Raw genomic sequence first — 16,103 nt, forward strand, 5'->3', positions numbered from 1 at the left:
CCTCTGGATTACCTGAGCCATAGGCAAATTGGCATTCAGTACAGAAGATCAGAGAGTTGAATGCATTGCTCAAAGATCTGTATGGGACACATGGGTTGCGATCCAGTACTGGTGAAAACGGGAGCTGCACCATTGGGATGGCCTTCATCAGAACTGCTCTGGGGCCAGGTCCCCGGTAAGTCATACAACTAAGGCTGTAGAGAAGACTTTAAACTAGAAAGTGTGGGGATGCCGGAGTTCACATGAGGGGAGTTCTGGAAAGTTAAAGAGAAAGGACAATGCAAACAATAGTGCAGGCTAGCAATATGGGTAATGGGTAACCAGTCAAGACTTAAGAGTGCACGCGCAAATATGATCAGAGTTGGGAAAAATGGCTTTGAACTAACAAGCAGTGGGGGAGAAGGGTTCAAATGAAGGGAGATTTCAAAATCCAAAGGTAAATTTGAGGCAATAGAAAAGTATATTGATTTGGATGAAGTACAGCTGAGTGGGATAGGAAGATACAGAATTTAAGGGTAATAGTGCATTGGACAACAAGGATGCTGAGAGGTTGTTTCCCCTATGGGAAAGTCTAGGACCAAAAGGCATAATTTCAGAGCAAGGGGTCGCCCATTTAAGACAAATGAGGAGGAATTTCTTCTCTCAGAGGGCAGTGAATCTGTGGAATTCTTTACCGCAGAGAGCTGTGGAGGCTGGGTCATTAAATATGTTCAAGGCTGAGAAAGACAGATTTTTAATCAGTAAGGGAATCAAGGGTTATGGGGATAAAGCGGAAGTAGAGATCAATCATGATCTCATTGAAAGGCGCAGCAGACTCGATGGGCCAGGTGGCCTCCTACGTCTTATGGTCTTATCCTGGGGCTCTAAAAGAGATAGCTGCAAAAATGGTGGATGCTGTAGCTATAATTTTCCAACATTTCAAAGATTTTGGCATGCTCCCAGCAGATTTAAAGTTAGCAAATGTAAGTGCCCTATTCATGAAAGGAGAGAAGGAGAAAATAGGCAGTACACGCTGGTTTGCCTGACATCAGTCATTGGGAAAGTGCTGAAATCCATTATTAAGAATGTCTTAGCAATGCACTAAGAAAAGCAAAGTACAAGAAAAAGTCAACAGCCCTTTAACGAAAGGGAAATATTTTGACAAATATTTTGGAGTTTGAAGATGTAACTGGTAGGGTAGATAAAGGGAAACCAGTAGATGTTGCATACTTGGATTTCTAATTGGCATTCAATTAGGTGCTGCACAAAGGGCTAATATAAGACATAGTGGCTCATGTAGTTGGGGGTGATATATTAGCATGATAGAGGAGTGGTTAATGGACAAAAAGCAGAGAGTAGGGAGAATGGAGAATTTTCAATTTGGAGTGCCACAAGGATCAGTGTTGGGGCCTTAGCTATTTATAATCTCTATCAATTACTTAGATAAAGAGGCAGAGGGAAATGCATCCAAGTTTGCTGATGATACAAAGATACATGTGAAGAGGACATAAAGAGGCTGCAACGATATGTAAACAAGTTTGATGGGCTGTATGATAATCTCTTGCTTGCATTTCTTATATTCTTAGCAATGCTCTTACAATTTAAAATAAATCATGTTTTCTACTTCAGAATTAACCTTTTTGTTTGTTGAGGAAAAGGTGACTTTCATTTTACCTTTATAGAATGGTCTTCCGGTTAGGATGTCACCCCTGTTGGCAAACCCTGGGCCTCTGGGACACAGCAGCTCATATTCCTTAGTTCCAGGCTTGGGGCACTCATCACAATCCAATCCCCAGGCAGATCCAATTGAACAACAGCAGGCGTCCATTCGAAATCTTCCAGAAACTGGTTCAGTACATTCATCTTCATCCCACTTGAGGTAACACTGCTCAAGACGGATATCTACAAAATATATTACATAACTGTCTGTTTTGCTCTATTGTGGAAGCTCCATAACGTCACACTAATCTGGTATACTCAAAGCAAAGTGATTATAGGATTTAATAGTAAATTCTTGTCTATTAGAGATATAAAAGCAGATTTGCTTTCAATTGTACTTGGATGTCAAGGATCACATGTTTGAGATTCATACAGGCCATAGATCTGAAAACACTCATTTTTGTTTGATGTTGCTGGTTATGTCTATATCCACAGAAATATCATTTTTCGATTGCTTTCCATTTGAAAGTGCATTGTGGAGCCTACATGTAGGGTGGAATTTAATTCAGGCGATGGGGACTTGCTCATTAGCTAGAGAGCCAGTGAGAGCTCATTGTCTCTTTTGGGAAAGGCACTCCCTATTAAGTGCTAGTCAGGCACTTAGATGGCCAGCAATGGGTCTTCCCAAGGATCAAGAAGACCTGTTCCCTATCTCCTAGAGCTGTTAGCCAACTAGAAGGCAATAGCCCCTTAGTGCAGGAGCAGTGGTAGCTGCCAGCAATGCACCCACCATAGACCTAGAATAGGGAACCAGGCCACAGGAGAGTGAAAGTAGGTTGGGGTTGCGGGGAAGGGGTGTTGGCTGTTGGATGGAGGAATTGGAAGATTGTTTTCTTTGAGTCCTTACTTCCCAATGCCGGAATCTTTGATCAGGGATCAATGTCTTTGAACAAAGAAACCTCATCCCCGGGAGCCCACAAACAAACATGCCAGGGTTGTCATTTCAGGCATCCCACATGGTGACTGTCCCACTCGCTGTTAAATACCAGCAGTGGCAGAATATAACCTCTAATGATCTGCATGATTCTGAATACCTCTATTAAATCTCCTCTCAATCTTCTCCACTCCAAGAAAACCCTCCCAACTATTTCAATCTATCTATGTAGCCCAAGTTCCTCATCCTGGGCCATTCTCGTGAATATTTTCTGCACTCTCTAATGCCTTTACATCCTTCTTAAAGTGTGGCAGTGTTTTATACAAACTTGATGTAACTTCCTCACTTTTGTACTTCATCCCTCCATTGATAAAGTGCAGGATGCTGTATACTTAATTAACTGCTCTCTCAATTTGTTCTGCCACCTTCAATGATTTATACACATACACCCATGTCTCCCTGCTCCTGCACCCCCATTAGAATTGTACCCTTTATTTTATGTTGTTTCTTTGCTTTCTTTCTACCAAAAAGAATCACTTCATACTTCTTTCCTCTATTTTGATCATCCACTTGTCTGTTTATTTCACCAACTTGTCTGTATCCTTTTGAAGTCCTGCACCATCTTCCTTAATACTTTCAAGTTTTGTATCATCCACAAAATTTGAAGTTATGCCCCATGCACCAAGGTCTTGGTTATTAATATATATCAGAAAGAACAAGAATCCTAACACCAACCTGTGGGGAGCTCCACTGTAAACCTTCCTCCAGTTTGAAAAACAACCATGAATCACGATGCTGTTTCCTGTCACTCAGCCAATTTTGCATCCATGTTGCTACTGTCCTTTTATTCCTCGAGCTCTAACTTTACTCAAGTCTATTGTATGATGTGTCATGAACTGCCTTTTGGAAGTCCATATACATCACATCAACAGCATTACACTCACCAACTCTCTAGTATCTCTTAAAAAGTTAGTTAAACATAATTTAACAAATCCTTGCAACCCTTAACAAATCCCTGCTGGCTTTCATTAATTAATTTGCATTTGCCCAAGTGACTACTAATTTTATCCTAAATTATTGTTTCTAGAAGCTTTCCCATCACTGTGGTTAAACTGACTGACCTATAGTTGCTGGACTTATCTGTACACTCTATTGAGCAAGGGTGCAGCATTTGCAATTCCCCAGTCCTCTGGCACCATTCCCGAGTTTAAGGAAGACTGGAAAATTGTAGTCAATGCCTCCACAGTTGCCACTCTCACCACCCTCAGCATCCTTGGATCCATCTCATTCAGTCCTGGTGCCTTATCAACTTTAAGTAGACAGCTGATTCAATACCTCATCCTTGTCAATTTTAAACCCTTCAAGTGCCTGAATTACTTCCTCTTTTGTCATGACCTATGCAGCCCCTTCTTCCTTGGGCAAGACAGATGCAAAGTATTCATTTCATACCTCGTCCATACTCCCTGCCTTCATATATAAATCCCTTTTGTGGACCTAATTATTCCATATTTTACCACCTTTTTAATATTTATGCAACCATAGAGGATTTTTGGATTGCCCTTTATGTTAATTTCCAGTCTGTTTTCATGATAGGGCAAACACAGTAAGAAGTCCAACAACACCAGGTTAAAGTCCAACAGGTTTATTTGGTAGATTTGGTCGAGTCCATCACCGGCATCTCCACTTCATGATAGGGCAGACAGAGTAAAAGCTTTTACATTACTGAGGGGGATCTGGGACAAATATAACCTTAGAGCCAGGCCATTCAGGAGAGATATTAAGAAACACATCATGTTGGTAGAAATGTGGAACTCTCTCCCACAGAAAGCAATAGATACTACTTCAATTAATAATTGTAGCTCTATAGATTGTTGACAGCCAAGGTTATTAATTCCAAAGTCAAGGGCAAGAGGATGGAGTCAGGATATAGAACAGCCATGATTTCAGTGAATTGTGGAATAGGCTAGATGGGATGAATAGCCTAATTCTGTTCCTTTGCTTTCACTGTAAAGTTTGGATCCAATGTGCAATGTTTCACGACACATTTCTGTATTTTTTATCTTTCAAAAAACTAAGGCTGGTCAAAGTATTTATGCCATTATTATAGAAAGGTAGAAGTGAACACTCTAAGGCATATTGTCCACCCATATCACATCCTGCACCAGAGGTCTTAAGGCTTAAAAAATTGTTGAACTCTGGATACTGCATGGACAATGTCCTCTTTCTTTTACAATTTTTCTAATTAAAACTGACAAATTCTATCTGAAGCTTTACTATATTTAGAAGATAACTAGAAAATGTATACCTTACCCACACAAATTCGACCTGTTCCATCTCTAGTCAGCCCTTCTGGACACTCACATTGGAAGGATCCTTGAGTATTCACACATCGCCCATTTGGGCAAATGCCAGGAAAGACTGTGCATTCATTCACATCTATTTCAGAAAAGAAAAGGAAGTGAAACTCTTTGACCCCTATCATTGCTTTAATTAATATCTTTTTTAAAGCAGGCACAACAATGAAAATAAATTTATAATTCCATCCTGTTAAGTGGAAAATACACAATATGCGGGGCAGGATTTTACCTGGGTGTCTCCATTCTGAGGTTCTGTCTCTCCAACTTCTTAAACTAGGAGGGCCTTAAAGCCTGCTTAGAATGCTGGCCCCTTGCCTCAGGTCTGTTGCTGGCAGGCCGCCTCCAGCCAGCTGACCTAGTTCCTGATGTCTTGTGGTGGCTGACTTTTTTCAAGTTGACCTCTGATAATATGCTTTAAAAAGACCCTTGAGAGTTGGAAGCCTCTCCCCTGCCAAGTCCTGCTTCTTGTAAATTGCCCAGGGGGATGGTGGGTTTGTGACAACAAATTGATACAGTGGTTGGTGGTACAAATTTGAAATCTGCATGACATGCGGGCTGGATTTTGTTGGGGGAGCAGTGAGCCTGATAATGAGCCAGAAAGCAGGAGCAACCCAACTCAACCATTTGGGAAAAGGGTGTGGCGGTGGATTTTCTGCCCATCTTGCAGCTAATGAACTGACTTTGGGACTCACGTCCCTTTCAGTGATTGGAAGAGCAGCTCCCCACCGATCTGTCACTTCCATGCATGGACATGATATTCTTCTCATTGGTTGTCCGTGATTGAATTTTATCGGTGCTTTGGGGCAAATTCAGCTGCTGCCCTGTGTATTTGAACCCTGTTGGACAGACATCATCTGTTGTACTACTTATTTTTCAAGATTACCACTGATTGCATTGAGAGGGTGTAAGTTTATTCAGAAATCTGAAACCTGGTAGCAGTCAGCACTATTTAGGTTGAAATATTTGATGTTAAGTCCGTTGTTTGTTCTCGGGGCCATTCAGACTGTGTTGATGGCAAACAGTATTGTATTAATTGCATTTTGTTTCAGGATTCTCAATACCTATTGGGTTGAAGTCCCATTATCGAGACTGGAATCTATACGCCACAATTTTCTGGCTGTTCACGCTGGTGGGATTTTTCCGTCCCACCGGCGACGCACTCCTGCCATGGGTTTCTTGATGGCGTGGGGGAGCATTCAATAGGAAATCCCATTGATAACAGCGATATCTGAAGACCCCACTGCCAGCCAATGACAGGCCGTTGTGAAACATGTGGCGGGAGGTGCAGAAAATCCCATCCATAATGTTGGATGGGCCACGGCTAGAGTATTGTGAGCAGTTCTGGAAACCACATTATAGAAGGGATGACTGGAAAGGGTGCAGAGGCGATTTACCAGGATGTTGGCTGGGCTGGAGAGTTTTAGTTATGAAGAGAGGTTGGATAGACTGGGGTTGGTTTCCTTAGAGCAGAGGAGACTGAGGGGGGACATGATTGAGATGCATAAGATTATGAGGGGCATAGATAGAGTGGACAGGAAGAAAGTTTTCCCCTTGGTGGGGGGAATCAATGACCAGGGGGGTATAGATTTAAGGTAAGCGGCAGGATGTTGAGAGGGGATGAGAGGAAAAATGTTTTCACCCATAGGGTGGTGGGAGTATGGAACTCACTGCCTGAAAGGGTGGTGGAGGCAGAGACCCTCATAACATTTAAGTATTTAGATGTGCACTTGTGCTGCCAAGGTGTACAAAGCTATGGACCAAGTGCTGGAAAATGGGATTAGAATAGTTGGGTAGTTTGTCTTTGACTGGCATGGACTCGATAGGCCAAAGGGCCTTTTTCTGTGCTGTAGACCACTATGACACTGTAGTTCAACTCTGCCGGAAATTCTGCTTTGCCGTGAGTGCCAACTTTCAGATGATATGTTAAAAGTGAGGCCCTATCTTTCCTCTTCAGTGGTCATGCAAGATAGAGCAGGAGACAGTTCTCCTCGTTCCCTGGAATTTATCTGGGCATTTATCTCTCATTGTTATATTCTAGATAATGTAGAGCATCTACCTGGTCACATATCTCATTGCTTTGTGTGGGACCTCATTGTGTGCAAAATAGATGCTGCATTTGCCTACGTGATAAAAGTATCTATATTTTGAACATACTTTGTTAGCTGTGACTTGCTTACACAAACATACATACATGTTCTCCTATGTCAGGAAGTGTTCCTGTATCCTTATGGTTTAAGGGTAAACTATTCTTACCTTCACAAGCGACACCCTTAACTCTTGCATATCCTCTTGGACAGGTGGTATCTAGAGATAAAGATACAAGTTCAAGTGCAAAAGATTCAATATTATACCAATTGTTCATCAACAGTGTTCTGACAAAAGCAAAATACTGCAGATGCTGAAAATCTGAAATAAAACATAGAAAATGCTTCAAAATACTCAACAGGTTAGGCAGCTACTGTGAAGTGAGCGTGTCCTGGCATTTTATTCAATGAAACCTCCTAACAAAATTTCTTATCCACCAGGCATATTGGTTAATTTTCAGCTTCTGATATTTCACTAAGTTTTCTTGACGAGAAATATAAGGAATAATTTCAACTGTACCCACTTAATAATACGTCCCTCTACATTTCATGTAAAAGGTGCTATATAAATAGAAGTTGCTGTTGTACCCACAAGGTGGAATCTAGTAAGTGGGCAGTAAAAATTGTTCCACTGATATCCCGCACTGGTTCCGCTATCTTCAATTTTAACCTGCTCACCTGAACAGCTGGCAGGGAACTTCAGTTATGTGGACAGATTGGCGAAGTCAGAGCTGTTCTCCTTGGAGAAGAGAGAATTAGAAGAATATTTTATAGAGGTGTTCAAAATTATGAGGGGTCTGGACAGAGTAGAAAGGGAGAAGCTGTTCTCATTGGTGAGAATTAGAGGACACCAATTTAAGGTGATTAGCAAAGGAAATAGTGGCAGCAATGAGGAAAATCTTTCTTAAGCAATGAGTGGTTAGGGATGCTTTGCCTGAGTGTGGCAGAGGCAGATTCAACTGAGGCCTTCAAAAGGGAACTGGATTATCATCTGAAGAGAAAAAAAAATTACAGGGTGATGGGGAAAGGAGAGTGGGACTAGGTGTCTTTCAGAGAGCCGGTATGACATGACGGGCTGAATAGTCTCCTTCTGTGCTGCATCAATTCTATGATTCTAAAGGGGCGCCCACCTGAATTTGGTGGGCTTCTTTTTAAATGGCTGATGGCATCAATTGCAACTGATGGCTGGAGTGAGCTAGACATTTTGGTTTACCCACTAGATGAGCATATTGTTAAGAGGAGCCAAAGTTAAAGGAGGCCCAAGCAGGTATTATTTCACTATGTTTCTACTGGGGCCACAGCAAATGAATTTCCTTATAAATAAGTGAAAGCTGGTGCATTTTGGGAGGTGGAATAAGATGATCACATATTTTGTGGAAAATGAGAGTTTAAATGTGGCGGAAGGTGCAAAGGGATCTAGAGGTACAGATATATAAACCATTAAAAGTAGCAACACAAGTTAGCAAAGCCATAACAAAACACGACAATTCCTTTTCTAAATTTTCTAACCGGCCAGGTTAAAAATTGCCCCTTACTCGAGTCCTGGGATGCGTAGGTTAGAGGGATTAGCGGGTAAATATGTGGGGGTAGGGCCTGGGTGGGATTGTGGTCAGTGCAGACTCGATGGGCTGAATGGCCTCCTTCTGCACTGTAGGGTTTCTATGATTTCTAAATCAAAATCAAAAGCAAAGAAGTTAAACTTGTCTGAAATCTTGGTTAGACCATGCTTAAAATAGCACGCACAGTTCTCATCTCCAAATGACAAAGAGGATATGAAATCAATGGAGAAAACACAAAAGAAAACTACAAGGATCATGCCAGAACTGAGAGGTTACAATTAAAAAATCAGTTAATTGTTCTTTTCTCCAGAAATGAGAGTCCTGAGACATAATTTGATAGAGGTCTGTAAAATTATTGAGGGGTTTGACGAGGTAAATGTGGATCATGCTACTCATTGGTAAGGAAAATTCATTACATTAACAGATTTAATTGGGTAAACACATTCATTAAAAAAGCAGAGGAATTTCATAAAAATAGTTAATGCAGTCATTTCCGATATTACATAACATGATATTAAGATGCACACAGATTTTCTGAAAACATTAGTTCTCAAGCAGGTGGAAGATGCTAAAAAATTAAGAAGTAAGGAAATATTCTGGTTAAACTTACTAGACAACTTATTAGGAAGGAATCACTTTGTAAAGTGCGATGCCAGACACAAGTTTGATTTCAAATTCCTGTTTTTCGAGTCTAAGAAACTGACTTAATGAAGTAACCCATGTTTTAAAAATTCTGTGCAATCAGTTTAGCTAAATTTCCAACACATTTTCATCACTGTAAATTTTTTTCTTCGATCAACCATTTTCAATACCTAGTTCACAGCGTTCACAAGGGCTGCCCCATGCAGCGCCCAAAGTGGCACAGCATTCGGACTTCAGTGTGGCTCCATTGATATTCACCTCACAGCGGCTGTTCTGAATGTTTAACCAGCAAGTTCCTTTCACGCTGTCTGTTGTAAATTGTGAGAAGATTAAAATAATTACCAAGGAATAATGAGTCATTTTTACTGACAAATTTCTCAAAATTCCCTGACTGCAAACTCAACATATCCTCTTTCTCAATTCTGGAAAAGATATCTATTGGCCAATGTTTATGTATTGGCCCAGCCACAATCTAACGATCCTTTTACTCCCTGAGAAAGATTGATGTGTGCATAAAAACCACTTTTAGCAAAGCTAAGATTGGGATCCAACATACGGACTGCCACCTATTTTGTTTTAATGATGTGGAGATGCTGGTGTTGGACTGGGGTGGGTACCATAAGAAGTCTTACAACACCAGGGTAAAATCCAACAGGTTTATTTGGAATCACGAGCTTTCGGAGCGCTGCTCTTTCATCAGGTGAGTGATTCTAAATAAACCAGTTGGACTTTACCCTGATGTTGTGAGACTTTTTATTTTGTTTTAAACATCATATTCTAACTCTTTCAGAGGGCTGTCTGGAAATTACTAATAATTAAATAGAAATCTAAAGTACATTAAATTCACTCTTTTTCTCCTCCTCTCATGAAAACACTGCCCTCCTTGCGGCAGACAGTTCCACAGACATCTCACCAAAGTGGCCATTTTGCATGTGAATGGTGAATGGATGGTGAATGCTGGCTATTAACCACAAAAACCATCACAGTCAAATCCAATCCTGTTGACATTTTATATCCACCATGTCACAAGATCACATGTAAACGGGAGATGGGAAAGTCATTTGGCCCATCCACTCCTGTTCTTCTCAGGTGGGTTTGGTGATGGGAGTGGAAATTTCCATGAGAGGCTCAAACCTCGTTTTACAATGGTGGGAAGTCTCGTCATGATTGTCCCTGTCCTTCTCCAGTGACACAATGGGAATCCTAACATTCAACTTCAGGAACCCCATTATAATAAATTTGCATGCTCACGTCCCATGAAACAACAAAAAAAAACATGGTTGTTATCTCTTTAACCCCAATAGAGAAGACAATATTCACCATTACTGAAATGCTCAAGATTGGGGTTGTGGCCAGTGTTGGGGCTGAAATCATCAAAGATGATGGTATCCTCGTACCTACTCCCCCTTCTCACATACCAATATCCCCATATCTCACAATTTCTTCTGATTTACAAGCCACAGATGGTGTAAGCTTACACGCCTTACTTTCCTTTCAGGTAGAAGATAATTGTTCCCAGAAAATCTTGACGGGTTATAGCCTCTTGCTGAGATCCCCTTCCCCTTACCACATTCTCCCTCTTCAACCCTGTGCCACCCTGTTCTATCACCCGAGGGAAAATGCGTACTACTGCATCCATGTCTGGGAGCCAAGTGGCTTGTGCGGGATCTTTGAAGTGAATACAAGCATCGCCTTAGCTTGTTTCCAATCTATGATGTTTCACCAGTTTCCTGTGGCTTGCTCATTATGATACCTAGTGACTCACAAATCTCCCTAGTCTTTCTCAGCAATAGTAGGCTGGCAAAGGTAGGGCTTGGAGTTCGAGAAGAGAGGGAAAATCAACCTATTTTAAAATATTTTTCTGACTCACTTAAGTACTGTTGAGTTTATTACTCTATAAGAAATGTCCAAACCAATATTCATTAACTGATTGATTAAACAATTTGACAGTTAAAGGCTGCATAACTCAGACAGGAGAGGATTTCTATTTTTGCATGGCTAATTGTGAAAAATCTAATGAAGAAAACTAACAACTTATTTGTGACTTAAATGCACAAACTCTACACTTTAATAAGGTCATCATAAACATAATGTCCTTTGAGAAGAAAATGACCACCAAATCAATTCAAAAATGGTACAAGATTAGAAATGAAATTATTTCCTCTACTCTGAAATCTTTTGTGTTTGTCCTTTGAGCATTTTTAGTGGGTTGGACCATTAGCACAGTGCATTGTTGTGCTACCTGCTCATTGCTATTCTATTATTGTAATAGTATCTGCAGCTCCGCGAAGATCCATTTTGATCCAACGGGCACAATCTGACTCAGCTTTAAAAGTATGCCAGACAAAATGGAATAATGTTAATCCTCACTAATAATGACATTTGACCATGATGCACAGAACCTTTCTGCTCAGAAGTGAGAAAATAAGTTTGCCCACCTCCTTTTACAGAGCTGCTGGAATATCAAGGTGTCAAGTTCTCAATCTGCACGGCTGAGAACAGTTTCAGGAAAATAAGTCAGACTTTGGAAAGGAAATACACGTTACCAATGAACAATTGCTGCTCTGTTGGATATGAGGGAGAACTATTATGCGAATTCTACACTGCAAATGCAATAGTTTGCTTTTGCTGAGCTTATTACTCTATCAGAAATGTCCAAACCTATATTCATTAACTTGATTATTTAAACTATTTTGATACTTTAATAGATTAAAGGCGGCATAATTCAGTCAGGAAAGGATTCCTATTTTTGCATGGCTAGTTATGAAAAGTGTAATGAAGAAAACTGACAACTTATTTGTGACACAGGTAATACTTAAATACCCAAACTTTACACTTTAATAACACAATCGTGAATGTAATGTCATTTGAGAAGAAAATCTATTAAAAAAATACAAGGCTGGAAACTAACTTATTTTCTCAGCTCTGAAATCTTTTAAGTTTGGCCCCTGAGCTCTGTTCTTAGAGTAAAAGTGAAATTGTATCTTACCGATGCAGACAGTTCTGCTCGGATCCAGTTTGCTACCAGTAGAACACTCACATGAGAATGAACCTACTGTGTTCCTGCACTCCCCATTGACGCAAGGGCTGCTCTCACATTCATCAACATCTGGAGAAATAGAATAGCTGCTCTTAAATATTGTTACAGATTTACACAGTCATGCAGTAAAAACAAAAAAAAACTACAATTTTAATAAAATGTCTTAAAAATTAGTTTCAGGAACTTCTGAGGGAAAAGTACTGAAAAGCCAAGTCTGCCTCTATATGAAGCAATTGATTCCCCACTCATACAATACAGTGGGTAAAAATTAGGGCCATTTGAATTGTATCAGATTTTACCACTGGATATCATTTCAGGCAAAGTTGAATATAGTGGATAAATAACACAGCCAAGAAAGCAAGGTGCTTTTGACTTTCCCTGCGCTCCTCACGTTAAGCACCGAGGGTGTATTTTCACTACTGAGGCAAATAGCTTGAGTCAGGAAATTTCCAGACTCACCAAAGGGTAGGAAGGCTTACGACTGTTACAATCTTTGATTTGTGGGGGCGGAGCAGGATAAAGTTGAATCTGCTGATCCTAGAAACAGGGCTTAGTGGCCATGGGTGTAACCAAGTGCAGCTATGTGATGGGCATGGAAGGGTCATGAGTTGGCATGGACAGTATGAAGATCCATAAGTGGTGGTTGAGGGGCATGAGAGGGAATGAATTGGCATTGGGACATGGTGACATAGTAAAATCCTGGGGGGGAGGGGGGCATGGGTAAAACTTTTTGAACTTACTATTCAAGAGATTCCCAAATCCAGATTATGGTTCACAATGTCGAAGAGGGGGGTGTGAACTATAAGTCATCCAGAAGCTGGTCTGATTCCATGAAAATTGCAGAGGACTATGGAATACCTATCCACACAATAGAGCTTGCCAGGTTTGGAGCTCAGGCTGTGGGCTCTGTACTCACATCCTTCTCATGGACCAACAAAAAATTAAGGTGCCAGGAAAGGGGTTGGAAGTCCCAGAATCAGGTTCTGCCTGTCATTTTTACATCGCTATAGGATCATTCTGATTCTGTTAAATTCAGGCCAGAGAAGGCCTCACTCCTCTGTACCCAGTTACTTGAGATCTGAGCATCTACTGTGGCTGCTCAGGTTCATGCTTTCACATTATTGGCCTATATGTTGTACCTTAGGTAAGAACAGAAAATTTGGTTAACATTTGTAGAAGAAATAATACAGTTTGCCATCGGCTCTAAATAATTTCAGATTGCCCACCTGTGTAAAACTGAAAAACTGACCTCATGTTTAATATAATGCAGCTTCAGTTCCTTGAGTGTAAATATTTGTTTTTTTAGGTGACATTTTAATGCATCTGCATTCTTGTGGGAATTTGCAAGTGCAAATGTGAAATTATTTTCGTTACATGGGGCATCACTGATTGATGTGCTTAAAAGCAGCTCTATCACCAGCAATAATCTTTTAATTGCTTATAAACTAATTTTGAGGCACATTAGATTGAGAATTGAACTGTTTGCTTGAAGTTTCAGCAGAGATGAATGATTTTGAGCATCTGACCTCTCAAGTCTACCAGCCAAAATGTTGCAACTGCAATCTGTTCGGAGGAAAGTAGTAGATAGGGTGGAGAAGGCATCAATGATACAGCACAAGTATAAGAACTTCCTCCTCAAAAAGTAGCAAGAATCGGAATTGTCTTCCAAATCAAGTGGATCAAAGACGACTCTAGTGAATTACTTGACTTAATATTAAATGTATCCCATTTAATCATAAAAGGCTGCAGTATTAATATGCTATGGATTATTTAGCAAAGGCTAATGGAACTTGAGAGCCAATTTTTCGAGCTCGCTGCACCTGGCACAGATTGCACTGATCCTGGAAAATAACGTGCAGGCCTAAAAATTGGTTCCGTACCCGGTCCCAAACAGTTTGCAATTGTCTTCTAATGGCATGAGCCTGATTAGCATATTTAGAGTAGCATTTAATTATGCACAGCCTGTTAAGACACTAGATTCTCTCAGCTTCTGGGATCATCTGACCTTCCAGTTGGCCACTGCCAGTGTGCCGGGGCAGTGACAAGGGGGTGGGCCTGAGGCCTATGACAGGGAGACATGTTGGGAGGGCCCTGACGCTGGCGACCCATGTCAGGGAGGGGGGGACGTGCGCTGATGAGGGAGAGGTGTGGGGGCTCCGGATGTCCAAGGGGAGAGGGAGGGGGTCACCCACTGAGAGATCAGGGCGCCTTATGCAATGGCACCCTAGCGCTCTACAACTGGGCTCACCGGTGTGTTTAGGCCCTGTCCCCATCCCCCACAGTGTGCAAAAGTGTGGGGCGATTGCAGTCTGCATTGTACCTGATGGACTGGCATGGATATTCAGTATTCTCGCCCATATGATACTTAGTTTTTTTGTGGGGGAGGAGGATTCTGTCCCAAGAATTGTAAATGAACTTTATTTACTACTGAGTTTCCAAAAGTATAAGTGGAGTATAGTTTTCCATTCAAGTTTACCAAACCCTAGACCACACAGGTTACAACACTTAAGTTCCCGTTCTCAAGCAGGCATCATCTTATGACTGAATACTGTATCTGTTTCAAACTAGGAATTCAGTCGTGGTTTTAGTGCATGCATAAGAGCTCTAATTACACTTGTATGTCCCATTAGAGAAACAAGGAAAAAGTACCTTTTGGCTTACCACTCACAAAATGATGGCTACCCTGGAAGTATACATCAAAAGACATCTGTTTTAAATTAGTCCTGTTATGCCTGTTATTTGGGAGAATATTTACTGTCCAGACAAAAAGAAAATTCAAGTTTCCCAAACCACAATGCTCTGATTCAGCTCTGGTGATTCAACTACATGGGAAACAAAGTTTTGCAGAGCTCGAGAAAATTGTTAATGAAACAACAACATCTGTGGAAAACAACACTATTCTACTCGGAACACATAAAAGGTTTCCTCTGTCCTTCCCTCTTCTCGAGAAGTTTATTTATGAATTGGGATGTGGTTTAGCGTGAAGCCACAGTTTCCAAAAGGTCCTTCATCAAGCATACCCATCCCTGGTAGCCCCTGTGGTAACAGTGGCAGGAGGCAGGAAAATAAGTCTGATGGTCAGAATCCAGCTCTGCACCATCAGTTACATGCTGGGTAACCAAGGAGCATCTGGCCCACTTTCTCACTGGAGGGTGTGGAGGGAGATTCCTGGTGTATTGCTATAGGCTTGTTCTGTGATGGTGGTCCTTCTTGCCTTCTTACCCTTTACTTTGGGTCTCTATAATATCGGTTTTGGGTAGTAGAGCATCGAAACGTCTAGTTTAGGGTGCTGACAGGTTACTTAATGGAGGGTAGCCTCAAAGCTCGAACTTCTTGACAGACTTCTACCACTTGCATTTCCCTGCAAAAATCACTCAATAACAGTTGGCAAAAGCAGCAAGCTGTGAAGATTTACTCCCATCTGCTCATATTAGGGTTAGGATTTGCACCATTCTGGCTAATATATCACATAACACAGATTGAATCTGAGACCATTCTGCTCTCTAACTTTACAGCTCAAAATGAGGTGGCATACTTGTACACTCAACTATTGGAGATTGGATCACCTCAATATGCTTTAATGCAGTAACCACATTGAATCATCTGAGACAGACAATTTTAATGATTAAGGAATGTTTTGTTTGTAGAGATGGGCTGGTGATGGTTGGGAGATCACAATGGGGGCGGGATTTCCCAACCCTCCAGCAGCATCCCCACCCCCCCCCCCCCCCCCCCACCAGCGGAGTGTTTTCCGGCAGCAGATGGCTCACCATTGGCAGCCAGTGGGGTCTTCTGGTTCCGCCGATATCTATGGTGTTTTGCGTGGCTCTGTCAGGAAACCTGTCGCAG

General features: G+C 41.3%; 1 protein-coding gene across 1 annotated transcript in view; it reads right to left on the reverse strand.

Moving 5' to 3' along the window:
- fbn2 (fibrillin 2) overlaps positions 1-16,103 on the reverse strand; it is a 348,986-nt gene that overhangs the window by 124,374 nt on the left and 208,509 nt on the right. Inside the window, exons 20-24 of the mRNA XM_078214343.1 lie at positions 12,204-12,323; positions 9,385-9,522; positions 7,183-7,233; positions 4,883-5,008; positions 1,654-1,881 (exon numbers count right to left, since the gene is read on the reverse strand). Coding sequence (XP_078070469.1) covers positions 1,654-1,881; positions 4,883-5,008; positions 7,183-7,233; positions 9,385-9,522; positions 12,204-12,323 — 663 coding nt within the window. The remainder of the gene's footprint in view (positions 1-1,653; positions 1,882-4,882; positions 5,009-7,182; positions 7,234-9,384; positions 9,523-12,203; positions 12,324-16,103) is intronic.

This window comes from Mustelus asterias, chromosome 6 (genome assembly GCF_964213995.1).
Source record: "Mustelus asterias chromosome 6, sMusAst1.hap1.1, whole genome shotgun sequence".
Taxonomy (NCBI): domain Eukaryota; kingdom Metazoa; phylum Chordata; class Chondrichthyes; order Carcharhiniformes; family Triakidae; genus Mustelus; species Mustelus asterias.